The sequence below is a fragment of the Condylura cristata genome, unplaced genomic scaffold, assembly GCF_000260355.1.
Source record: "Condylura cristata isolate star-nosed mole 26May11 unplaced genomic scaffold, ConCri1.0 scaffold00015, whole genome shotgun sequence".
In the NCBI taxonomy this organism is placed as follows: Eukaryota; Metazoa; Chordata; class Mammalia; order Eulipotyphla; family Talpidae; genus Condylura; species Condylura cristata.
Genome location: NW_004567116.1, coordinates 27750228 through 27777195, shown reverse-complemented (window position 1 = coordinate 27777195; position 26968 = coordinate 27750228). Strand labels below are relative to the sequence as shown.

At 52.0% G+C, this 26968-nt stretch overlaps 1 protein-coding gene across 2 annotated transcripts in view; it reads right to left on the bottom strand.

The window, feature by feature from the left end:
* Positions 1 to 244: 244 nt before the first annotated feature.
* Positions 245 to 26968, bottom strand: part of PLEKHA7 (pleckstrin homology domain containing, family A member 7) — a 79526-nt gene continuing 52802 nt past the window's right edge. Inside the window, exons 7-20 of one of the 2 annotated variants that reach the window (XM_012725660.1) lie at positions 22085 to 22153; positions 21829 to 21909; positions 20354 to 20503; positions 19774 to 19875; positions 14775 to 14883; positions 14428 to 14654; positions 13502 to 13690; positions 13287 to 13404; positions 11329 to 11420; positions 10610 to 10810; positions 7895 to 8053; positions 5769 to 5902; positions 4884 to 5026; positions 245 to 1532 (exon numbers count right to left, since the gene is read on the bottom strand). In XM_012725660.1, coding sequence (XP_012581114.1) covers positions 1510 to 1532; positions 4884 to 5026; positions 5769 to 5902; positions 7895 to 8053; positions 10610 to 10810; positions 11329 to 11420; positions 13287 to 13404; positions 13502 to 13690; positions 14428 to 14654; positions 14775 to 14883; positions 19774 to 19875; positions 20354 to 20503; positions 21829 to 21909; positions 22085 to 22153 — 1797 coding nt within the window. In that variant the 3' untranslated portion in view covers positions 245 to 1509. Of the gene's footprint in view, positions 1533 to 4883; positions 5027 to 5768; positions 5903 to 7894; positions 8054 to 9278; positions 10811 to 11316; positions 11421 to 13286; positions 13405 to 13501; positions 13691 to 14427; positions 14655 to 14774; positions 14884 to 19773; positions 19876 to 20353; positions 20504 to 21828; positions 21910 to 22084; positions 22154 to 26968 lie in introns of those variants that run through there. The other variant, XM_012725661.1, reaches the window with a different exon arrangement.

Genomic DNA, 26968 nt, shown 5'->3' with positions numbered 1-26968 from the left:
TCAAGTGGCGAGGAGATGTCATGAGGAGAAGCCTTCAGAGGCAAACACAAACAGGCAAGAGCTGACATGGGAGTTTTCCAAAGAAATGGGGAACAGCTTACACAAAGCCACTCACAGAGCCAGTAAGAAACAGCAAAGCATATCAGGTGAATATTTTAATCTGTAGCTCACTTTTTTTTTTTTTTTGCAAACCATTACACTTTTATTTAAATTAACTTTTTCTTGCAAAATATTCATTTCATTTTTCCAACAAAATCTTATAAAGGCAAAAATAAAATCTTGTTTTGGCAAATGTCATGAAGTTGATATTGGCAGCATATGGAGTTAGTTAAAAATAGACAGCAACTTCTAAATATATTTGAGAGTTTTTTTCTGACCATAGTCACAGATTTTCATTTAAAGTGTGGCTCCACCCAATGGAGGTGGGGTTTTCCTCCCTCCTTTTAAACATCATTTTCGGTGTGCAGATATCACGAACTCATGACTTTAACAAAGGACCACAAACATCCCATGCCTGGCTTGGCAGCCCTCACCTCATTTTGAACTGGAAGTGAAGCCAAAGTCCAGCCATCCTGTGCCTGCTGGCTGCCACCATCTGGGGGGAGCACCTGGCCCCAAGTCCCAGGAAAGCTGCCCTAGGTTCTCCAGGGGAGGCGACGAAGGTCCCAGGATCGTTGCCCCAGCTTAGTGTAGAATCAGGAACTTCAGGCAGATGCTACCCAGGGCAGGGTTTATTGCTTATGATACAATGAAAAGTACTTCCTCTCACCTCTGCATTTCAAAGAATTTTTAATTCAAAGCATACTGCTTCTCTCTTTCTGAGAAGAGTCCTTTGCTGAGAGAACCTCATGGGTGGGTTGGGGAGCCAAAGTTCTGGAACATACTGTGTTGCCCCGACGCCAAACCCAAGAGTCAAGGCACAGGCTTGGCTCTACGTGCCAACTCAGTGAGTTTCACACCCCAGAGCTGCTCATCAGGTCAGGTCAGGGGGGCTGATTTCTGAAGCCAAGCGCCCCCTCTCCCCTAAAAGCATGCCAACGAGCCTAACGCTGGAATCTACTGGAAGCACACTCTCAGATCCAACCTTCACCTGAGTTCATCACACACTGGACTGCCCTTCTGCCCCCACCCACACCTTCGGTGCAGTGGTACCTGCGTCTGCATGTGAAGCTCCAAATCCCGCATCCTCACCTCTCCAGTCACTCAGCCCTTGACGTGAACGTTATAAAATATATTCTGATTCTAAAATACAATGTCAGTATTTTACAGTATCAAAAGTGCCTTTGTCATATGTAAAAAGGAGTCAGCTAAAATAAGTGTGGGGGAGGGCTATGAGGATGTAGCCCTCAGGTAACACCCCACAGTTGTGGGGGTGGGGGCTGCTCCGTCCTCCAGCAGGAACCCCTGCTGAGCTGGAAGGGGGTTCCTTGGGGGAAGAGAGCTCAATCTTCTCGGAGGAAGCTGGTTCCACTGGGCCCCTGCCGCCAGACTTGTCTTCTGCTTGTTGGGTCACGGGTCACTCACTGCCTGGGCTGGCAAAAAGCACAGGAGATGATGAGAAGCTGCAGGACCCTGGCCACATCTGGAAGCAGGTGGGGGGCATGTCTGTGCACACATGTGACAGGGAATGCAGGCTGACAGGACAGAGCAGCGGAGCTGGGAGGTAGGGCAATGCGGCCGCTGTGGGGCGGGGACCCTGGGTCTCCCTCCACCCCTGCCACTTCTACCATCAGGCCCGGACTGGCTCCGGACTGGGTCTCTGCTCTGACAGGGCAAAAGCCTGATCAAAGAGGTCTGTGGGGTCCAGCTTGGGCCCTGCCCTTCACTCACTGCAGGGGCTTTGGGTAATCCTCAGCCACCACAGGCCTCACTTTTAAACCTAAAATCTAGTGATCGTAGCCAGCTCCCAATGAGGGTGCTGGGAGGGTAACAGGGAAGTTGGATGCAGTGATCCTAACTGAAGCTCTACACAAGCTGGGGGGGGGGGAGGGGAGGCACCAAAGCCAGGAGGAACAGAGCCCTCTCTGCTTCTCTGGGTGATGTTCTCCGTGTGCACATCTCCAAGGGAAACCCACACACCCCCTGCTGCAGGACCCGCGGGGGGCATTTCCCTGAAGTGCTCCGAGACAGGCCTGCTCCACGCCTCCCGCAGGCCCACACACAGGGAGTGGGACTCTGCTCCCGGCTGGGACACCTGCCAAAACCACCAACACATGCACTCTTCATCCCGGGCACTTCACTCCCGTCTCCAAAGACTTGGAGCTCCTGGAGGTGGTCCAGATGAGTCACCGCGGGTGATAAACAGAGGCCCTGGGCTCCCACCACAGGGGTTCAAGCCCTGGCTCTGACCTTAAGCTGCGACTCCCTGGGCAAGTCCCTCAAGGTCTCTGAGCTTTGCCTCCTTCTCTGTAAAATGGGGGTGAGCATATTGACAGGGCTGCTGTGGGGGTCAGAGGGAGGCTTAGCACAACGCCTGGGCATAGTAGCTACGCAGCAATCTCAGCCACAGTGTCTTCAGAGTGAAGAAAGGGGGTGGCAGTGAGGGCGAATGTCAGGGAAAGGACGATGGAGACAGGTAAGTGACAGCTCAGGAGCAACGGGCTGAAGCCCAGAACTGAGCACCTGCCGCGGGGCCCACTGCTGCTCCTCTAATCCCTGCCACCTCTCCTCACTGGCCACCCACGGGGAGGGGCTGCAGGGTGGCTCCGGGGGTTCTGAGAGCCTGAGGGCCCAGTTCCTGCTCCTCTAATCCCTGCCACCTCTCCTCACTGGCCACCCACAGGGAGGGGCTGCAGGGTGGCTCCGGGGGTTCTGAGAGCCTGAGGGCCCAGTTCATATCTACTGGGTAGACTCCCTGCAGCTCCCTCCTCCTCCCTCCTAAGTTCCCAAGTGGCCACCACGGGGGTGGGGGGAGTTCAGGGGTGGAGGTGGGGGTCCTAGTCCTTGCTCTAACAAAAATTCCACAGGATCCAGAGGAGGTCCCCAGCCCCTTACTGTGTCCATTTCCTAATCTGTAAAACTAGATTTTTTCTAGTTTTCCCGCACTTTGATTTCTTTGGCCAGAACACCGAGGTGCCAAGATCCAACTCTTCCTTCCCAAACCCTCAGTCTGCCCTCTGCCCATGGGAGTGGGGCCCAGTTCTGGTGCCGGGGAACTCAGGGAGGCAGGGGGTGGGGACCCCACGTATTCCCTGTATCTGAGCTGCGGAGGACGGGGTCCCTAGGACGCCACCTGCCCACCCGTCAGGGCGGTCTCCCCAGCGGCCGCTTTGCCAGGGGAAGGAAGCGCCAACAGCAAAGGATGGGAGGGGCACGTGCAGCACAGCATGGGGGCACGCGGGGTCTCTTACTTGGCAGGTGTTAGACAAAGGTGTAGTGGAGTCCGTTGCTTAAAGGGGGGTAAGGTGGCACCGTCCTGGAGGACAGGGGGGCTTTAGGCGGGAGGAGGGCCAGCTGCTGCGCTAGACGGGCACATAGGAATTAGGCAGTGTGTTAGGCCCCTTGTCTGCTCCTGCAGCAGCAGACACCGCCCTGGGCAGGGCTGTGTGGCCTTGCCGCCCACCACGAGAGGCCTGGGCTTGGGGGCACGTCCGTAAGGTCTGGCTGCAGTTCCCAGATGTGTCTCTGACATAGAGAGGGAGCAAAAGTGAGGAAGGGGGGCAGCAGAGGTGACCACACAGCGGGGAAGTGAGGAGGCCCTGCTGACTGATGGCAGAGTGGGGGTTTGAGGCATGCTCGTCTGCTGTGGTGAGGAAGCTGAGGACAGAGGTCCACACAGGCACTTTATAATGGGGGAGCAGCAGCCCCCTCTGGAACCCATGAGCTGAGATGAGCTGCAAGGAGCCCCTGGGACATCAGAAGATAGGGCCAAACCTCAAGTGTCCCCCCCAGGTCCCGACATGGACCACCTCTCAATCTACCCAGTGTGTCCCAAAGGGGGTAAGAACAGTGGGGTGCTGGGAACTCTGTGCAGCGCTCAGGGTCTGGGGGACAGAGGCCAGGCTTCTGCTGAGCCCCTGGGTCCTCCTCCTCCTCGGCCACTCTCCTAGCTCTTGAGGTGATACTTAAGCGCAGCTCCCCAAACTAGACAGACACTCTGAGGCTAGTCACTGCAGAGCCCTGCAGGTCCCAGCCTTGGCCGCTTTTAGGGCCTCTTTTGGAGGACTGGTGAGGACTCAGGGCCGATAACCGTCCCCTCCCCAGAAGGCCTAGAGCACGCCGGGCTGAGAGCACCCATGAGGCAGTGGGACAGCACCCAGGGTGAGGGGGGGGTTGGGGGTGGGAGGAGATGGGTGGAGGGAGAAGTCACGGGTCCTGTTCCTGGCTGAGGGGAAACACACCTGCACATACACACGCAGGTGCATCCTCCTATCCAACCCACCATGTTATTTTTTCCCACGGGTCACTAAAGTTCCACTGTTCAAGTCCTGCTTTCTGGCACAGACTGATAAGATGACTTGGGGACCAAAGCAGGGGTCCCCCTTTTGTGCTTTCCCACTTGCTCTTCACGAGGCCAGAAACCTCAGCCTTGACCCTTTCTCTCAGAGGCCTGAAAACCCTGCTTGTCACGAGCAACCTCAGAGAAAGCTGAATGGCAGCACCACTCCCAGATTTAAGAATAAGCAAGAGGCATCCCCGCCACATCCACACCTCCCACCTCCTCCAGGCCCCTTTCCTGAGCTCCTGAGGAGCGCTAGGCCCCCACTGTCCGCTCCAACTCACCAGCTCAGCCTGTGCTCGTGGAATCAGGGAACACACACTGGCCTCAGCGAACGAGCCTGAGACTCAGCAAACGAGCCTGCGGACTCCCTGACTAGCAGCGCTGGGCCCCACAGGGAGTGATGGGTGGGGCCTGGTTCCAGGGCTGGCATCCCCCGCCTCACCTGCCACCTGCTTGCTGCGCTGGGAGGCCTCAGAGGCCAGGGCGTAGGAGATGTTGATGATGCGCTCCTGCTCCTGCAGCTGTGAGTCCAGGTCAGCCACGCTGTTCCGGTCCTGGCCTGCTGCGGACTGCAGGTTACACATGCTGCAGGAGGGCCAGAGAAAGGGTGAGGCCCTCGGAGCCCCTGACACCTGCCTCGGGGTGGGGTGGCCGATGTCCCTGACTGCAGGTTCTCGCTCTTTTGGGCCGCAGCAGATAAAAACAAGCCACTTTTCTCTAGACTGAGACATGTGCCCGAACACCCGAACGGTTTGTACTTAGTGTCTCTCGGGGGAATCACAGGCCTCGAAGTAAGAGATTTATCTCTCAGGTCTTACTCAATCCAGTCATGAAATAGTTAATTTGGCTTGAAAAGAAGGCTCATGTAAATCAAGGTTACATTTCTGAATCTATGAAGGCTAAGGGGACCGGAAAGTCACTCCCTAGGACCTGTCCTGGCATCCAGGCAAGAGGGAAAGGCCTTCGGTACCTCAGGCAGAGCTGGGGACCCTGGCTCTGGTCTACAGTTCTGTGTGTGGGAACACAGCCCTCATGCTGGGAGGGCCATTCTTGGGGCCTTGGCGCGGCTCTCCAAGGCGTCTACTTGTTACCACACTTGTCAGAGTGACAGGACACAGAACTGGCTCACTGAGTACTGCAGGGCCTCCCAGATGACCCCGGCAATGAAGGGTGGCGGGCACGCTGAGAGCCAGCCTGCCCCGTCCTACTTGAGTGGGAGACCTAGCAGGATGCACACCCTGGCCAGCCTGGCCTTTGTTCTACTCTAGGGGTGTGGGAGGAACACAGGCCTGGAGGGCTATGAAGACCTGGGCACTAGGAGGCTGACCTGGACCGGGTGAGGATATTACGGATCTTCTCGGCTTTTCGATACCGCGCCTGGAGCTCCTCAAGGCTGGGTGGCTCTTCGGGGTCCAGTTCCACATAGCGCTCAGGGATTGAGACCTTCTCTGGCTTGGACAGCTGAGGAGAGGGCCAGAAGGAGGGGGAAGGAGGCTCAGATGTTTGGGCGGGGACCTGTGTCCCCGCCCTGGCCCCTCCACACAAGAGTCACAGGAGCGACCCAGCAGAGTCCCTTGTCAGTCATGGTCTTTCCAGCATACCCAAAAACTCATATTGCTGAAGGGGTACAGCATAACTAGACTAGAAGCTCTCAGGATTGGATGAGCAATCCTGGATCTGCCTGGTCTGACCCCTGCCAACCTCTCCAGCCTCACTGACAGCACAGCCCTCTGGCTTCAGACTCTTTCTCATCCTTTCCACCCACCACCAGGAGCCTTCCCTGCTCCCCCCATCCCCCACCCCCACCCACTGGCCCCTATCACTGCCTCCCATTTCCTGTTTGTCTCTCTGATGTCTAGTGGAGGGGCATGACACATAGAAGCCCTCAGCAACTAGGATGGGCTGGTGGGCAGACAGAGGGGTGGCTGGATGTTAGGAAGCAATGGTACTTTCTGTCCCTACAAAAGCTCCTCTAATCTGGACAGGAGGCAGCCAGACTCTACCTAGTGCTTTGTGGAGGAGAATGGCCCACCATCTCTTATACGAAGCCAATAGCTACCTCAGTTTGTGGAAACTTACTTGGGCTAAGAATCCCAAAGACAACTTTCACACATTCCAGGAAACTTTTCTTCCCTGAATTACAATAGGTCATGAAAATGAGGTTGGTTGACACTTGTAAAAACAAGTTAAACCCAACCCCGGGTAAATCTGAAGTCCATTTAAACTGTAGCAGACCTTTCATGCTGGCGAAAGATGTCAAGAAATAAGCCCTTTTCTGTTCCTTCCAAAGAAGGCAGATCCAGAGGAAGGAAGCAGATTACATTGTAGCAAGTAGATTTAGGTTAGAGATAAGGAAGGGCTTTTTCCCCTGGCTAGGAGACCAACTAGGACATTATAAAGAGCACTTCCACTGCCAAGACAGTGTGTAGAAGCTTCTTTGGTGAATCTGAGAAAGCACAGACCTTTGGTTATTTCAGAAGAGCCAAAGAAAAGAAGTCTGAGAACTGGGGACTAACCAACCCCTTAGGCCCTGGAACCTCAGCTGACCCCAACACTGGGCAAGTCAGGGGCATCAACTCACTCCTACACGGCTAAATCTGTCCTTCACATCAGGAGAGCATTTCCTCTTCTGCAATTTCAGGGCAGGCCAAGCCCTCATACAAGTACACCTACAGACCACCATGTGATTTATTCATCAGTCTTGAGCAAATATTCGGAACTCCGACTCTATGTGGCCCCACGCTCTATGTGCACAAAGGCAAATCTAAAAGCTATAGACTCTTCCCTACAGAGTTTATAAACATAGGCTGCCAGAGACCACCCTCTCTCTTGAAGACCCAGAATCTGCCACCCTCTGAACGCCCTTTCTCTTCCCTGGGGTAGTCCGTCATCCAGGCGGTTGGCTGCTTTCCTGGGCCTCTCAGTCATGATGCATTTGAGCCACCAGAGGGCGCCAGAGGAATTCAGACCAGAAGGCTACAGGCTTTGCGTGGGTGGAAATTTCACCTGTCATTTCTAAACTTGCCCCACATTGTCCAAGTCAGTCTGACCAGCCAGGTGCAAGGACAGTTTCCCCCCTGGGTTTCCAGGAAACCCTTCATAATAATAACTACCTGATACATGCATATTTGGTGCCAGGCCCTGTGCTCATGGCTTTCTGACCTTCTGGCTACATGCTGAGTTGCTTAGTCCTCACAACCCCTTTATTGCCAAGGCCAGTGAAGCAGAAAGAAGGTAAGTGACTTGCTCCAAGTTACAGAGATAGAGTGGAGCTTACAATCTCCAATCTCTTATTACCTGACATCTTGCATTGCCTGAAGCTGTGGCCCTCTGTTTTCCTGGGCTGCACTAAAGCTGAGCTCTCTCTCCAATTCAGAACACACTGGCTCCGACAGTAAGCCCAAAGGCAGGGGGTGGGGGAGCTGGGGAGCAGGAAGGAAGCCTCGCCCTCACCTCTCTGCTGATGTCCAAGCCATAGTCTTGCGGTTCCAGGTCCACCTCAGTGACAGGGATGGCCTGCACTTTCAACCAGCCATTCTCTTCCTTGTCCTTTCTTTCCCCTTGCACGGCCCGTTCCAGCAGCTGCAGGTCAAAGTCCTGCTCGCGCTTCCACTGGCAACAGAATAAGAGGGTTAAATGTAGTCACTTCCCTAACAGAGTCAGCCTGCCCCCTTTGTGTGGGTCTTGCAGGCTCTGGGGTCCTTTGGAACGTGGGCCTGTGGCCCACTGGGGAAAAGCCACATGACCGTGGACCTTGCCTCCTCGTCTCTGAGACCAGTCAGCTGCTGTGTAGCACTGCTGGGCCCTGCTGGTGCAGAAGAGAGTGAGACCTGATAGCAGACACAGGGGTTTCTCTCTGGTCTTGGACCCCAGGGTCAAACATGCACTCCCAGAGCACAGTTCATGACTTTAGATTCACAACGGTCCCCAGGGATATGAGGTTCCCAGGGCTAAGGATGAACCCCAAGCCAAACCTGTGACAGAGCCCCAGAGAGTCACCCCTTCTGTGGCCCCATGGGTTGGGGAAAGTTTTCTGGCTCAGAAGTCATAAGTCCCAGCACAGAAATTGTAGAAATGATAAGCCCTTTGTGTCTGAATAAACAAGGGGAGGAGCGAGAGCCCCTCTTGTGGGCACCCCCAGAGGCCACATCTGGGGTGAGGACCCCTGCACAGCAGCGGTGGGAAGACAGTGGGGTCAGAGAGCAGCCGGGAGCCACAGCACTTCATTGGGACAAAAGTTTTCTTAGAGTTAGGACAAAATCCAAAACCGTGAAAAATTGAAACGTTAAGTGCAATGTGTCCGAAAGCTGTTCTTCAGTATCAACTTGCAATAAACTCTCTTTACAGAGGGAAAACTTAAACAAGGCCACGTTAAGATATCCAGCACAACGGCTGGGCTCTTCCACCTTCATCCCCATGGACTCTCGGTTCCTAGCAGGTTAACAGCTAGAACAGACCCAAAGTCCTTCTCCCGAGCGGAAGCCACACAGATGCTTCATGTCCTTCTGCTCACCCATCTACCTCACAAAGCCCCAAGAGGTCGGGATTGTCTTGATGAACCCGTCAGTCCCCTCAAAGCCCCAACTCCACAGCACTTTCACCCATTCAGGCACAAGCTCGCCATACGCTTGCATGGTGGTTTCCAGTGGAAGGAAGGTGTGGCTGAAGTTTTAAGGATGAAAAAGTAAATGATTCATAAGGAAAATTCTTACATGCTCACAAAACAGAGACAACTCCTCATTTAAACCCAGCCTGATTGCTTCCACTTACAGAAACAGTTCACTAAACCCTGTGATGTATCCTGGGGAAGAACCACGCCAATCCACAGTCATTAAGCAACACGTTTATTGTTGGCGTTGAAGCAGAGAAAATTTACAAGGTTTTCCAGTTATAATTTTTGATCATCTTTCCACACTTGATACATTATGTTGTAAAGGTCAGTGTTCATCCATATGACATTTGCTTATAAAGTTTAAGAGTTACCAGCTTTGTAGCTTCTCTGGGTATGAGTGGCCTGGGTCTTACTCCTTTGGTGTCTAAGGGCAGAAGCCCCATCCCGACAGAACACAATGTACCTTACTATCCATTCTACTTATTAAAAATACCAGAAACACAAAAGGTTTGCCATGTGAAACTGTGCCATGGGGCTGAAGGAATTTTTAAAGCTCAACATCTTCAGACTTGGTAGAATTTATTCAAACGTATAATCTCTAAAGGCCATGTCTACAGTCCAGACGGGCAGATGGAAGGTGAGGACAGATAAATGCATAGTGTCCAGACCTCTGCCAATGATCACCGCCCCCAGCAGCAGGTTGGCTCAGCCTGGTGGGGCAACTCTGGGGGTGAGTGAATGATGACCCCGTGCACAAAGGGGCAGCAGAAAGCGGAGGCACACATGGGAGTGCTCGCTAGGCTGTGGCGACAGGAATTGTTATGATAGGCCTGGTAACAAAGTGCACAGGCCAGTTAGAGAACGTTCAATGCAAATGAAAGCTTCTGTAAACACAATCAGGCAGGGTTAGAGAGGCAATGAGCGGTAACACTAAAAGCAAAAGAGCTTGTGCAATGAATGAGGGAAAGAACAGTCAGGCTAGCAGTCCAAGGAGATACTTGATTTCAAATTACCGGACAAGTCAAACGGAGTTATTTCCAAAAGGGGCCTAAGGCGGCTGGGCAGGGTGTAAATGCAGGGAAGCACCACCAGGGGGCAGCAGATCCCTGAGCTCTCAGGGGCACCATGAGGCCTGTGCGCACCACCAGGGTTTTCTGGCATGATCTTGTGCTCAGGGCATCCGCCTAGAAGTTTGGAAATCTGGTGACTTGTCTTCCTCCTCATCAGGTCATGTCACCATCTTCCTCCTACACTCTTTGAACTGACTCAGCCTTACAGACGTTGAATGCCTACAAAGGCCCAGTCAAGCTCAGCTTGGAGCACTGATGCTGGACATTTCCTCAGACTCCTCCTGGAACATCCCCTCTCCTGCTCTGGTTCCAGGTTCCCCTGACCAGATTACACAATGTCCTGGGTGTGGACAAACAGCCCCACGGGGTATTCTTGGAGCCATTGAGGTCAACCGCCCGCTCTCTGGGGTGTGACATGCTGCGTTGTGGGGACTCGGGGAAGCTCTGCTCCCTGTCCCAGCCCCTGTCTGCACCCTCCTAACATACTGAGCCGAGATCTCCAGGGAGCGGCTGGCTGAGGTAGCGGGATGAGGAGACGCCCGTCCTCTCTCCTTGGCTCAGCGTCTTCTTGCGCTCCCGGACCAGGGCCTTCTGGTGTCGCTTCATGCGTTCCAGCTGCTCCTCAGCGCTCATCTTGCCCTTCTGGTGGTCCCCTGAGTACAGGCGCTCCAAGGCACTCTTGGGTCTCTGAGGAGGAGGAAGGCAAGAGATTCAGCGGCTGGGATGGCGACAGGGCAGCCGCCTGCTGGCTATTCTGTGTCTCTCACATTCACTCTCACATTCTCTCAGTCTCCCTCTCTGTTTCTCTGATGCTCTTGGCCATAAAACCACTTCTCTTAAGCACACAAAAGGACATGTTTTCCCTGACCCTCAGAGGGTAGCATCCACTCTGCAGATGGAGACACTGAGGCCACGTTTGTCCAGTTGGGCACACATGCACACAGGTCCTCCCCGGGAGCCTGAAAGACTAAAGTGGAGGGTCCTCAGGAAATGGAAAGGGGCATGGGATGCCTTCTTGGTGGGTGTGGGGAAGGCATCCCTGAGCACCTGGGTCAGGAAGCTGGGCTCCGAAGGGGCTGAAGTCACCCGAGGGCTGTCCCCAGGCTTGTAGATGGCCTGTGACTGTCTACCTCGGAGCCCCTCCCTCCGGGAACAGAGGGTGGCAAGTCCTCAAGAACTCCCAGGCCACTCACAGGGAAGGTCACCTTGCTGCTGTCGGCATTTAGGCCCCTCCGGAGGGTGACGTAGGGAGCGATGGTAGAAGACTGCTGGAGCCGTGACGTGGACCCCGAGAGCCCTTAGTGAAGAGAGAGAAAAGCAAGTGTACGTGTGGTGGGGCCGACAGGTCACTGCCTTCCCCAGTCACCTCCATTCCAGGGGGGAACAAAGAGGGCGCAGTCCCTGCCCACCCTACTTCTACCCCATAGCCAGGGAGAACAAGACCCAGGGTAGAGGGTGGGAGGGATGAGAGGCCTGCCCCGGGGGTGCCCTCTGTCCCGCCAGATCAGTGGACTGCCCTGTCTTCCCTCACATGAAGACCTGGGCTGCTCGGCCAAGTAAGAGAGCGAGGAATGCCCTTCACCCTGTCTTCCTTTTGAACTCTTGCATCCTGCATGACCCAGCTCAGATGCCCGCTGTGTGACGCCTTCTCAGAAGCCCCAGCAGACCAACTCTGCCCTATATCCTTCTGTAGCCAAGTATCAACGCCTGTCTAACCAGATGGTGCAATTGGCAACGCATGGTTGACTGAATGAATAGATAAATGAAGACAAGAGAGAGGCACGGAGCACATACACCGAGTATGGAGCAGTCACTGTATGGGCAGGCACTGTGCTATGTTTTAGAGGCAGATCTTGCCCAAAGGCCCTACAGCAAGCCTCACTTGACCATTGCAGAGGTACAAATAGGAGGCTCAGAGAGGTCAAGAAACTCACATATAGGGGTGTCACTATATACATCTCACATATAGGGGTGTCGCTGACTAGCGGCTTCCCATGTCTGGGGTCTATAGTGTAGAGCAGTCCTCTCACCTGTTGGCTGGTGAGTGCCTGTGCTTTCTCTACCACCAGCAACTCTAGTCAGGGGAGGTCCCTGGCATCTGGTAGCTGGCATCTCACGTCTAGCACACGGGAAGACTCAAGCGGCCTGTGAGGTGCAGAGACTCCCAGGCAACAAAGAACTGTCCTGCCCAAAACCCACCAGTACTGCCACTGGTGATCAAGGCCTCTAAGCTGGAACAAATGAAGGTCCCCAGCACAGTGTCAAGGGCTGCTGCAGCCCTTATTCAGCAAAATCCAGAGCCCACATCCCCCAAGGAACAGCTCAGGATGCAGCTATCTAGACAGTATGACAGTCTACAAGTCATATGGCCCCACCAAAGGCGCCAGAACTACAGTTGTGTCCTCTTCCCTTTCGCCCCAGCAAAGGGGAAAGCATGTGATCGCCTCCCTGACCCCAACCCCGAGGAGCAGACAGGAGCATCGAGCGAGAAAAGCTGAAGGAACACAGCCAGGGGTCTCAGGAGGGCCGGGAGCAGGAAGGCTGGGTGACCTCTCAGGGGGCTTGTGAAGAAAAGGGTTTAGCTATGGGGGGAAATGAGTTGCAGGCAAGTCTAAGGGCTTCATTCCCATCCCTCTCCATCTTGGAGGGGTAGAGGAGGAAGAAAGAAAGTGGAGAAGCTGGGGAGAAATGTGTGCTTGACGGCAGAAAGGATTCACTGCGCCGTAGAGTGACACAACAGAGGAAGCCCCGTCTGGAAGCCAGGGATGGCCATGGGGATGCAGCACCCAGCGTGCACAGAGGCTCTGGGGCCAGGATACTGGGGGTGTATTCTGACCCGTTACTACTTAGGTCAGCAAGTCACTTAATTTCTTGGAGTCTCGGATTTCTTACCTCTAACATGGGAATAATAGTATTTCCCTCATAGGATTATTAGGAATACTAACTAAGGGCCTGTGAAGAAACAGCTATGACTGCTCCGGGGTACAGATGTAAGAGGAAGGGAACTGTAATGCCAGCCAGAGGAGGAAGGTAGGACGCTCCCTGCAGCCCAGGGTCCCTAACAGACGCAGGCAGGTGGGTGTGACGTACAGGCTGAGGAGCGGGGAACAGTACTGTAGCTGTGACGGGGTCCCAGAAGAGCCCCTACAAAGTCCAGCCTTACCTCTGCCTGGCAGCGTCTGGTACATGCTGTCGGGGCCCACGAGTCCCAGTGAGGGCTGGGCCAGGTCCCCGCTGAAGGACGCCAGCTCGGGCTCACTCACATATGACCGGAGCTCCACCTGGGGGCAGAGGCAGAGACGTCATTCCTGCCCAGTGTCACGCCGCCCTCCACCTCCCCACAGGCCGTGGGGCAGCCCCAGGGTCCCCCCGGCTCACCCTGGAGTCCCCATTCACACACTGCCCCTGCTCCCGGTCTCGCTTCCTCTCGTCTGACTGCCGCTTGAGTCCCCTCACTGACGTGTGCCGGATGACAGTGGCCTCCCTGGGCAGAGGCGGCACAGCAGGGGGCTGGTCCTCCGGGCTGTAGAGCTCAGGGAGTGGGGGCCTGGGAGGAGCCTCCTCATCCTGCTCAGAGAAGAGAACCAGAGAGGGGCCTGAGGGGCTGCTGAGTGGCAGCAGCACAGTGGTGACTGAAGGGCGGGGACAGAACACAATCACTTCAGCCAACATATAGGACTGTTCCCCTGGAGGAGCAGTGAAGAAGGGAGTGCCCGGCTCCGACCCCATTCTTCCTCCGAGTCTTCTCCTCCTGTGCCAGGATGAGTTCGTGGCCCGCAGGCAGTGGGGCTGTGCGTCTTCACGGGGCTGGCGGCCTGGGACACACACCGCCAACTCCTCCCTACCCAGCACAGTTACTTCCTCCATACCAGGCCCCAGTCTGTCCAGCTACAAAATGGGAAGGTTGGGCTGGATCATCTGGAAAGGCCTGTCCAGTTCTGGGAGCAGAGCGCACTCTGGTTCAGGGCTCTCTCAAGATCCTGGTTGGGGACTCTCCCTGGTGGCACAATGGGTTAAAGCACAGCACTATGAAGCTGCTGCAGCTACTGCAGCACAAGTTCAATCCCCAGCCAGGGAGCTGACCCACATGGTGCAGCAGACCTCTCCTGCCTTACCAGCTGCTCCCCTCAGCAGTGTATTTCAGTCCATCAGCCTGTTCTCCTCACTCTGTCTCTGGTAAATCTGCTCAGCACCCCCCTCCCCTCAAGCTTCTCTCCCAAGGGAAGCTCATCTGAGAACAGAGTGGGACAATCATCTGCCAGAGGGAAAATGAGGGTGCACATCTCCTGCAGGTGGGTACTCACAACTGGGGGCTTCGTCTTGGTGGGTGACTGCAGGGGCGACACAACTTTTCTCAGCTGGGGCGGGTGAGGTCGGTACGGCACATAGGTCTGCAGCTGGGGGAAGAGGCGAACCTCCAGAGGGGTCCTCACGGGGCTGGTGGGAGGGCTGGGCTGCGGGGCTGGCTTGCTCTCAGAAGTCGAGAGTGAAGGCACAGGCGGGTGAGGAAACAAAGGCACCGTTTTTCTCTCTGAGGGGTGTGGAGGAAGACAAAGGATGGGGTGGCCTTCCTCAGAGGAAAGGAGAAGCCCAGTCATCCCCAACGACCCCCATCATCCAAGCCCCAACCCCAGGACGTAGGCCCACTCACCTGGATTTTTGACGGAATCCACCAGAATTTTGAAGTTCTCTTTATTTGCACTCAGGCCCGCAGTGACATCTTCAATCCTCCACAAATCCTTCTGGATCTGTGATTTCTCCTGAGAAGACAAGGTGGTGGCTCATTTCCTTCTTAGCTCCTTACCAGAAGTTCCATCATAGGATTCATGCAGCTGCTGCAGACAGAGTCCCACACCTCAGGAGGGTAACAGCCCCTTGGGAAATCTTTTCAGGACCAGAGCCAAGCCTGCCTCACAGAAAACAACAGACAGAAAATGCCCAAAGTCCAAGGGAAGGACTTTCAAAGGAGCTCTCACCAGGCCACATGCCCCAGTTCTACCTGACTTAAAAAACAGATTGCCCTAAATACTGCACAGTTCCTGTGTATGAGGTTATCTGGAGTAGTCAAATTCAGAATTGGAAGAGCAAGGATCAGAGGCCGGGGGACAGGGACTGGGAAGTGGGTGTCTACTATGCACAACACTTTGGTTTTGCAAGATGAAGAAAGCTCTGAAGATTGAGTGCACAGCAATATTTTAAGTGTTAAAAGAGGCCAAGATAATACCTTTTGTTATATGTATTTTACCACAGTCTTAACAGAGTGTCTCAGCACCACCTGGAAGGGAATGGAAGGCAAGACTCCCATCTCTAGACGATAAAGAACATTCTTCAAAGGCAAAGCTGAATCCTGGGTTTGGGGCTCAGTTATGAGTACAAACAGCAGCGGACATTAGGTGGCAATACAGAGAAATGAAGTACCCATGTCTGCTACAACAAAATGAACCCTGAAAACATTCCACTAAGTGAAAGAAGCAGACTAGAGGCCATGTACTGTAGGATTCCATCTGTGTAAAATATCTAGACTCGGTAGATGAGGGGTGGGGAGAATGAAGGAGGACCTTCGCAGGGCGATAAAAAAAAAAGGCTATCAAAATTGATTGTCGCAATGTTTGCATAACTGAATCTACCAGAAAAACCACCAAATTGTACACTGTATAGTGGCAAATTTGAAAGGATGTGACTTCATAGGCTATTGTGTTTTTTTTTAAGATTTATTTATTTGTGCATACAGAACTGGGGTACAGGCCAGAGGCTCAGGAGCGGCGAGAGGCTTCACCAGAGACAGAGTGGGGAGCAGAACAGGCAGATCGACAAAGTACACTGCTGAGGGGAGCAGCGGGCGGGTCAGGAGAGGTCTGCCACGCCATGTGGTCACCTCCGGGGCTGGCGGGAATCGAACTCATGCGGAAGTGGCTTTAGCTTCTTAGTGCTCTGCTTTAACACACTGAGCCACCAGGGAGGGCCAGTGACTATTGTTTTTTGATAAGGACAGTATAAGAGGCTACATAAATATGCGCACGCTGACAAGTTGCCACGGAGACCAGGTGGAAGAGGAAGAGGCCTGCAGAGAGGTGAGTAGGGTCTCCCAGGGAGGGGCTAAATATCAAATACAATGTGATTTTGATTTTGGAGTCATCAAGGGAGGGGACAGCCATGGTCTTTCCCTAGGGACTGAGAAAGGAAGGTTTCCCACCCCTCTCCTCTAAGAGCCCCTCAGCGCCCCTGGAAGAAGGGCCAGACGCTGTAGCTAGCCAAGCACTCCAGATGCACCCTCACAGCATCAGGCACTTCGTAGGTTCTCATCCCACGATGCACAAAGTACCAACAAGGTAAAATTTGCTGATCAAACACTGGATTGTGCTGTCCGAAACCCACTGTCCTCAGAGGGCTCACGTGCTTGCCCTCTTTCTGCCTCCTAACACTGACACACCCCCTCAGGGCAGACAAGCAAATCAGCTGCTGCTTAGCACCCCACTGAAGTCTGAGTGTCTAGAACAGATGCGCCACTGAACCAGAGTGTGCATCTAAGCTAACGGGGTGACGGCTACCGCTCAGGCCCCCAAGGGCAGTGTTGGGAACAGGTGGGGGAGGAAAATGGAACTAAAGTCAACTCTCCCTCTTCCGTACTCCCGGCATACCTCTACCTATCTGTCCCTAACCCTGCCCCCAGCTTGCCTTTCTGCCCCTGCCACGTGTAGGAGAGGAACAAAGAGGAGCTGGGCCAGAGAACCTCTGTTTCTCCAGGGGAGATGGAATTTCAGAACTCAATGACAAGATGAAGTTTGGGGTGGGGGTGGGGGCAAAGGGGTGGGGTTTCATTCCTATAGCTCACAGCACACTAGCCGGAAGGCTCCTGTGATGGTATCAGTGAAGGCTTAAGTTCTTTGTCCAAAAGGAGGGAGACCCACAGGTACCTCACCTCGCCTGGCCTCACCGTCTCCCACAGTTAGCTGGATGTTCTTTCACTCTCGAACTTCCCTATCTTGGTGGCTAGCAAGAAATTCATAATAAAGTCTCTGCACTTCACTGAAAATGCTCTGAATGTTCTCAGAGCACCCCCACCCCCACCCCCACCCAGGCTAAAGGGAGGTGCATTGGTAGGAGGCTGCAAGCACAGCTCCAGAGTTAAGGTCTTACTGCTGCAATTCAACCCAGATCTGCTCAAAGGAGGGTCCTGTGAGCTTCCCTGGGCGCATGACACTTGGGGATAGCATGAGCTACGCCCCCAGCTGGGGGGAATCAAGCCGCAGGCTGCAAACTGGCAGGTCTCCTCTAAATGTAAGGCCTAGATTCTCCACAGAGCCTGCCACAACACCAGTTAGTACCCCCTTTTCTTTGGAGCGGGGTTGCTGCAGAGTAAACCACTATGAAACCAGACAGAACAGAAATACAAAGGGCCAGTAACCACACCAAAGATGTTTAACTGCTAATTAAATAAGTGTAAATTAAAACCAGATGTTCTTTAATCTCCAGGCATCACACTGACAAAACCTTAAAAAACTGATAGCATCCAGCGTGGGAGAGGAGGTGGGCACACAGGTCAGTACTTTCCTGTGAGAGGGCTCTGGAGCTTGCTGTTTCAGGAGTGCTGGTGGGATCAGCAACAGTTAGGTGAAGTTTCAAATAGCAGATCCACCCCCAAGCGCCTACCTCGGGAAAATGCTTGTAAACAAGCTTGGGAAGGTTACATACCTGTTTGTTGTTGCACAGTTTACTAAAGTAAAGTGCTGCAAATAACTTAAAGACCCAACAGAAGAGGAATGGCCAAGTGCAGCAGGTTCAGGTTATGAAATACTAGGTAGCAGCTAAGAAGAACTCATTGAATTTCATTTACTTAGATCAACTCTGTTCAACGCACATCTTCTGTCATCTGGGCTCTGAGATACAGCAGCCATAAGCCACGTGTAACAACAGAGCACTTGAGATGATTCTAGTGTGCCTATGGAATACAGCTTTATTTAAATATAAGTAGCTATGGTAGAGGGCAGCACAAACTTGGGGGATGTCTTGCCTGAGAAGATTAGCACAACATAAAGTTATGACAAAGAAAACATGTTCCAGCGTATAAGGAAACCCAGCTGCCATCCCCAAATAAACTATACTGTTCTATATATGTCTAGAGATGCATAGAAAACAGTCTGGAGGGCAACAGTATGAACTGACTCCCTGATTGAATGTAGGGAGCCAGGCAGAAAGGGAGAGGAGAGGGGAGCTTTGGCTTTTGTTTCTGCTTCTCACTGGCCTTTACATACATACATACACACACACACACACACACACACATATATATATTCATGTGCTACTTATATAATTATAGAAACACAAGGAATGAAAGGCTAAAATTATTGCTCCAAAACAACGCAGACATTAAGACCTGTCCAAGAAGACAGGTACCACAGGACAGGGCAAGTCAAGGAACTAGTACCTACAAATACTTGTTTGAAGGTCTTTGCCGACAATATTCACCTAGTATTTTCAAGCCATTATGCTAAATTCTGGGGATACAATTTTAAAAAGGAGGAAAATATTGACTCAAATGAAGGGACATTGTAAAAAGCAAAACCCAGCAGCAGCAGAGACAGACAGGCGCTACTTTACAGGTCCAACCTGGGACACAGTTAAGCTTCCTCACACCCCCTAGCCCCCGCCCCAGGTTCTCTGGGTGAGTGGAGGGATAGCAGAGCTGAACCCCCTCCTGAATCTGCTTCACTTTCCAGGCGGGAGGCCAGTGTCTGGAGAGTCAGCACTGATTAAACCTCTTGAATGAGGAGCCTCGGCTAGCATGAGTTCAAGTCAGCAAGCCGAGTACAGAGCCGCCCCCACAGGAAGTCTCAGTCAGTGAATTCAGATGCATTGGATTCTACAGGGTCCTGAAGATACAGATGTGAAGCTGGGTTCCAGTGTAGGTTATTTTCCATTTTTAAAGCTTTGAGGGTGAGGAGGAAGCCAGGTCGGTGCCTAAATGAGGGAATGCTGGGAAGCTGGGGGACCCAAACTGTGAAAAGACAAATGGCACAGGGCCTTTCCATTTTCTCACCCTTGGGGGAAGAAGCAGCTATCAAAAGGGTGGCCTGGCCTGTAAGGACAGAGGAAGGCCGGGACTAAGGCTGCCTTTCCAGACTGGGGCAGGGGCAGCAAAAACGGGGCGGCAAAAACTGGGCGTCTCCTGGCCTGCCCTCCAGCAATGCAATGACTACCTGGGGACCAGAGGCACCTTGTGGGCCTGAATTCTCTCCACTCTTCAGGAAAAGGTTGGATAACATTTATCTTGAGGAATTGGAGGAGGGAAGGAAGGGCTGTGGCCTAAATGAGTAGAGAGGAACCCAAGATTGGGTCAAGAACACAGATCACTCTCAAGTCTAAGGTTCTGAAGACTGGTATCTGTCTCCTCTCGGGGCTGTTTCCTCAAATGCTCAATAGTAAAACCCTTAAAAAGACACCCACAAGCTTCTTATTGACAGCAAAGAGCAAAGGGAGCTGGGGTAATGCTCATCACAGCCAGGACAGGGAGAGGGACCCCAAGGGACAGCTGGGGTGGTAAATGGCTTAGCTCTGGGGGAAAGCTAAGGACAAAGGCCCTCGGTCATACACACAGTGCTCATGGGTGAAAGCAATAAAAATGAAAGCTAAGAATGAAAAGGCCTTGATACCTGGAAGAAGAAGGCCCTTCTGTGTTGCTCCTGCAGGGTCTGCTTCAGCTGCTCCACATCACCCTCCAACTTCAGGTATTCGTTCCAAGCATTTTCCATCTCCTGTTGGTCAAGGAAATGCTCTGAGTCTTAGTTATCCCTCACCCCCGGGCCTTACGGGCACACACACAAGAGTCCACTGTTGACCCAGCCATGGAAAGAGGGGAGTCCAGAGCAAGTTGGGATACTCTAGTCAGACCCTGGGTAGAAAGGGCCTGCACTTCATCAGGTGAACAAATGAAGATGTGGGTGTGCTGAGATCTTAGAATGAACTGCACACAGATGCGGGGACTGGCCTTCCAGGCAGTTCGGAGAAATTTGGTCACTGCAGCTATCCAAGAGTCGTTGATGGAAAACACCCTAATGCACCTTGGGGTCAGACATGTCACCCCTAGACAAGGTAAGTTATGAGACTCTCACCCCTGACCACCAACTCTGCTACAGTTTGGGGGATGAGAAAAGCAGCCCCCTTCCTAGATCATGCTGGGGCTCAAAATGGGAAGCATCTACCACCACCACCACCCCCCAACCCTCTACGCACAGTGGACTCTCTGGAGAGCGTGGCCCGGATGTGGACAAGGTCCTCTTGCAGCAACCTCTGCTGGTAGGCAATGTTCTCCAGGTGCTGGGGCTGGTCCCGGTACTGCTCCGTCTGTCTGTGCAACACTTCCAGCACCGACTCTAGTTGGTCCTGCACCAGAGAGCAAGAAGATAGCAAGACAGTCCCTGGAGGCTTCCCCATACCATGCCAGGGACTAAACAGACCTGTTGGGTCTAACTGAGGCTGACAATGTTAAGGGGAAGGATGTCCTAAAGGGAACTCTGCAGAGTCTTATGGAGACTCCACCCTCTACTCCAGCTTTCTGGACCCTACCCCTTACTCCAGTGATTGGAAACTACAACTCCCAGCAGTACCAGGGAGAGAACTGCGAGGACCCAAGGGCGGAGCTAGCAGGAATTCTGGGACATTTGGGGGATAAATAGGGCGTGATTGCATCTCTCTTTCTCTCGCTCGGGAAAAGGCTCTCCGGACTCGGTGTGTTCAGTCAGCCTAGCCCTAAGGTATTCCAGTTACTTTGTATCCCACTCTCTTCCCCTGGGTTGTTTCCTATTCCTTTCCCCTTTTGTAAATAAACCTGTTATTGACCCTTTACCTGCAGTATAACTGAATTGTGAGCACGTGGGTGAGGCCTCACCAACAGGCGGCCCAGTCCACTCTGGGCTACCCTGTAATGATGGGACCTCTGATTCTAGCTCTGACTCTATCCACTGAGTGGGCAAATCACACAACAGGTCTGCTCCTCAGTTTTCTGATCAATAAAGTGGGCATAAGTCCAACTACTAAGAAGTCAAGGAAAACTAAGAAGTCAAGGAAAATGCATTAAGCTCTGGGAAAAGAGGCATGTTATAAATCTTGGCATCCCCAATAAAATGTTTTATTCAAATACAAAAAAAAAAAAAAAAAAGAGGAAAAAACTGACACTGTCTGAGATCTAACATCACTGAAGTCCTGGTGACCTGCCCTCCCAGCCACACTTGCATCCTCCACACTCCTCATCCGAGGAGGAAAGGAGCTTTAGAAAGTGAGATCATGACCCTGTTAGAACTGCAGCCACTTTCTCCAGGGTAGCCCTGTCCTTGGGTGCCCGGTCCAGGGTGCCCCGTCCAGGGTAATATCTCAGAGCCTGAGATGTTACATACCAGGGATGTACATCACATACAGCTCTCCTTTTTCAGAGTCTCCTTGCAGACCCTCCAGGGAGTGGGGATCAGAGCAGAATTGAGAGGGGAAGGGTGCAGGAAGCAGTTCTTGGAATAATAAGACTGATCCCTATAAGAGTTCCTCCAGGTTCACACAGAAACCCCCAAGAAATATCTTTTAAACCCAAAGACGTGTTCTGGCTAAAGTAACACCTGCTATTCGGTACTAATATGAAAGTTCAGTCTTGTCTGAGGAAAGTCAGGTGACAAAAGCCCCCTCCACCCAGCCCAAGATTATGCAAAAGTGGTACTTACTTTGTTTTCCTTGAGGGCTCGTATCTTGTCTTCCAAATCCTGGAGGATCCTGTCTTGTTCACAAAGGATGCTCAGTTTGACCTGCGAGTAAAAAAATAAGTTGGAGAGGGTCTGGGCTGATGAAAAGGGGTACAGCCTTGGAGAGTGATCAGAAAGCCTTTGGCTATAGAACCACCTCAACCCTGCCTGAGGGGTTCCCCCCAGCCTGGAGTAGCGGGGCAGCCAAGAGGGTCAGCCCCAGACGATGTTCACTCACGTCAATGTCACTTTCGGCGATTTTCACTGGCTTCAGACTGCGGTCCTTGAGAATGTCCCGGCCTGTCATCTGGGAGGTGAACAATTTAAAGGAGACTTAACCATGGGGTTCATGATCATAACACAGCAAGGAAAGGTTAGCCACACGATGGATGTGTATGGAAGTCTTGGCGATGGCAGGGGTGGTCATGGCATGAGAGGTGTTAAAGCTTGGGTGATATTTGCTTTACTTCCATGCCTATTTCATTTCAGGGAAAAACCAAATCCTTCTTGAGATCCAGGGAGGCCTTGTAAATTTCTCAAGTTACAGACAATACAGACATTAAAGTTACAGTATCACTAACTGGATGCTTGTCTTTGCCCAGAATATGTTCAGTATAAATCTCCGAGGATTTGCTAGTGATAAGAGAGCTATGTACTGAACCTGGCATCAAACACAGGTGACAGAACCCACAGCAGAGGGGCATGTGGCCCAGGAGAACAAGCAAACCTCCCACATCATCAAGCCTTAGTTTAAGGAAGTCCCCACACAGTCCACTTCCCTGAGTAAGGCCTCCCTCACCCACACTGTTTAGGAAGAGGATCTGGTCAGAGGAGGAGGAGCCTGGGTAATTCTGGCTGGGGTTCTAACTGATCCTGAATAAATGAAAGTACCCTGTTCTCTCAATGAAGGAAATCACAAAGCAGCATGCAAAAATCACCCAAACTTACATACCAGAAGGATTTCACATGGCTCATCCTTCCCAACATTGCACTAAATGGCCCGTCTCTCACTGTCTCCCATGTTGCCAATCCAACTCTTAACTCATGTTTACTTTCCCCCCAGAACTCGAGCAAATTCACCCAGCTGAGCTGGGGTGGGGGCACTTTTCACAGATGTAGCCCCAAGGCCATGCCTCAGTCAGGGATAACCAGGCTTAGTTTTAATAAGCCACTTGCACAACTCTGTGCATCTTGCCATGAAACAGAAGGTGGAATTAGTGGAATTAGCAGCAGAGACAGGCAGTGTGTGTGCATTGCTGAGGGTGTCAGTATGCACACACAGGCGGTGGCTAGAAAAATGGCCCTCACTTTCTTCCTGTTTCAACTGAAGAAGTCCAGTACGTTGGTGAATAAGAATCAGAGGCAAAAATAACAGAGTCCCTAATGCACTATGGTTCGACTCAGGAACTTTTTACTTGATGATGGTGCAAAAGTGATACTTAGGAGAAGTCATACTTAGAATTCTGACCGTTTCCAGGCTAGCACTATGTGGTATAAACTCCCATACTGGGTAAGGGTGGGAAGCTGGAGCTCCCCATCAGCTCTGTGATCATGAGGAGTAACAAGCCATACTCTGTACTGTCCTGTATGGCCAGAGTTTTTTTTAGCTACTGTGCTTTGTGCTTCCATATCCCATGATATCGACAAAATGCCCAATTGTGTCTGAGATACTCAACACAACACTACTTCGACTTTGCAGATGCTTTTGTCCAACTGCAAGGAATGTAAGTGCCTGTGCATGTTTAAGACAAATGAGGCTAATGTTCAGTAGGTTAGTCGTGTTCAATGCTTTTCAACGTATATCTTCAACTTACAATAGGTGTGAGGCATAACCCCATTTTAAGAGAAAGATCTGTATCAGCAAACATTCCTCTCCGTGTGCAGGCCACCACGTGCACAAGTGTCCTATACACTTACTCCCTAACGAGTCTCATCAGCAAATCTAAATGTCAAGGGAGAATGACCTCTACGTGCGTAGGCTACCAACTGAATTTGGGCTGCAGACACTACCCTTTGCCCCAACCCCCACCCCAACCCCAATTCCCTGGCTGCCTCTGGTCACATTCTACACTGTCTTTCTTATATTCAGCCTGGAACACAAGACTAGCACCCAGGAGGCTCTGTAAAAGCTTCCTGCACTGCAGGTCGGTTGAAGAAAAGCATGTGTAGGTCAGTGCAGTTCTTGGGAAAAGCAGAACTCCAGCAAATTCTGCTCTTCAAACTGGCAGATCATGTGTAAACACACATACACACACACTCACAGGACATGGACTGTGGTGACAACTCACACACCAGCAGGCTGTGCTGGCTCCTTCCAGGACCTGGGGAAAGGGAGGGGCAAGACAGGAAGAGAAGGGGAGGGCTGGGGTTAATCCTGGTGAGCTTCAAACAGCTCAGTTTCGCAGGCAGCACTTGGGGAACAGATAAAGGCAGGGCGGTCTCCACCGTGTATACCAGACCCCAGCACAGCGGACAAAGAGCCTTCTACTCTCCCGCCAAGTGACCGATGGTTCATTTCCTAGGTAGAAATCCCTTCAAACTGAGCTATGCTTTGGAGATTTTTCCTCCCAGCAAAACTCTTCCCCTTATTTCACTGAAGCATTTTATAGATGATATTTTTCTGGCACTTAAATAGCGGGGCAAGGACCTGATTGAGCAATGCCTCATTTATCCAGCGCCAGCAGGAAAGGAGAGAGGTATTCTACACAAAAAGAGCATTTTGAGAAACGGAATCTTTTAAACGATTTGACAGAAAGCTTTCTCAAAGTATACGCTTTGCTGCCTTCCTAGAACACTGACTATAAATTCAACCATTTGGAGATGAATCAGTCATTATAAAAATCAGTAATAGTTTCTTTGAAGTGCCCCGTGACAAAGCGCTTCCAAATAACTGGGCTTTCATTTCCATTTAAATACACATGCATGTTTCCATCTCTCTAGCAGGATACTAGTAAATTTCTCTTGTGCCCTTTCAATGTGTGGCTGGAATTAAAATGATTAGTTTTGTTAGGATTAGGGGCTCACCAGGGGTGACCCATTTGCTGGCTCTCCGCCCTTCCAGGGAGCTCCTCCCTCATCCGTGTTCCTCATGACTTGGGGCTTAGTTCTGGGGATGGTGTTCTGTCCCCTTCACTACACAATAACCAAATCAGCAGTGCCTGTGGGGACAGGAGCTATTTCTCTGAATCTTCAAAGTGCAGCCCAGGCCTAGGTAAGGACGCTATTCAGGAAATGCCTGCCTAGTGTGTCTCGGACTATAACTGAACCAAGCTGGCTGTGGTCACGGCCCAAGACCGCTCCCTAGAGGGTAAAGCTCATATGCTTTAAGAATGCAGCTCCACAGCTTTCTCGTGACAGCTACCAATAGTTCTTCCATAATGCAAAGTTCCTGTAGGCTGAATTTTAGGCTTTGCCCGAGAGTGGAGGCTACTATGAAATAGTTTATTGCAGTCTGTGAGAGCAATGTTTAAATACATTAAAACATCAACTGTGGGTCCCCAGGGTCTGTCGTGAGACAAAGTGACAGTCAGCGGGCACTCGCTATTGGGAAGTCTGTGCCAGGGGCTAACGGGCACCCTACCTGACCTGCACCACATCCTGACATCCCTTTCCTTGGAGCTGGGGTTAACCGGACATCGCAACTACTCCAACCTCCAGCCTTCCTTGGAAGCTACAAAAGCTGGCCACATCTCATTTATTGCTTCTGCCTCTAAGGGGAGCTGGGGGCTGTTTTGTTCTATTGGGTTGTTGGAAAAGTCATAATGCATTTTTGCTTGAAAAAACATAGAAAAACTATGTCCTGACTTTTCTGACAATCCAGTAGTTCTGGACTGTTTTCAGACATCGACATCCTGCCAGGGGGAGTCACCTAAGCCCAGAGCCATGGTAGACTCTGAGGATACCACGTTCCTCTAAGGAAGGCAGTTCCCACGTTCCTGGGAACTGCCGCTCTCCTGACAGACCACACTGGTCTCTATCCAGATCAGCCCTAAGCCTGGGGGTAGACGAGCGACGATGGCGACACACACAAGCAAGGCCAGCCCTGCACCCCCATGACAGCACGGAAGATGGAGTCACAGGACATCACAGATGAGAGGTTCAGCCTGGTGCATCAGCCAAAACGCTGAGGGGAGATTAATACAAAGAAAATAAACAGAAATGACTGGCAGGAAGCCTGGGGCCATTAGGAGAGCACCCCAGTTAGCAAGTGATGGAGTCAGCAGGGAGCCGGAAGCGGTGGAATGGCCCTGCTTGGAGACACAGATCACAGCATCTTACGCTTCTCCTGGGCCGACAGCCCCGTGCTGACTTCTTCAGCACTTTGTAAAGCACGTTGATCAAAGGTTCATTATTTTTTATCTGTACCGAACAAAAAGGCAAATACAACAAAACGTAACAAGTGAGACATCAAACGGCACTTGAAGGAGTCGGAATTTGGGGAGCTGTCAAAGGGAGACTTGAAGAAGGGCGTGGGTTATGCCACTGAAGTGAGTGAATCTCAGCTGGCCTATGCACCTTCCGGCTTCAGGCCTTTGCAGGCTTCAGTTTCCTCAGCTACAGTAGGCGAGGTAATGAACGATTTGAGCATGCTGACCTCAGTGCCCTTTGCCCCCCTGGCAGGGGGAACATTACTGCTCTGGAATCACTTCTTCCTTTTTCCTCCCTCATTGTATACATTTAAGATCTGAAAATCTTACAAAGATCCCAAATCTTTAGATTGACGCTGCATATTAGCCTCACCCTTGTGACTCTCAGACTCTGCCTCTACACCTAATGAGGATGTCTTACCAACGATCCAAAGTGCTCACTATGCCCTCAAGGGAACACTGTCCCCACCACTAAGACAGTGGATCTCAGTCTAAAAGTTGAACACTGGACTCACCCAGGGGCTTCAAAAAATGCTGAGGCCTGAGTCCCATTCAGAGACACTCCATAGTTGGCCTCAGATATGGCCTGGGCATTCTTAAATCCTGCCTGGGTGATTACAATGTGCAGCTAGCACTGGTTGGCAAACTTAACATGCACCAGTGTCACCAGAGGGCTTGTTAATACACAGGTCCTGCCCAGAGGTGCTCTCAGAAGCAGGTCTGCCATGGAAGCCAAGATACTACATTTTTTTTTT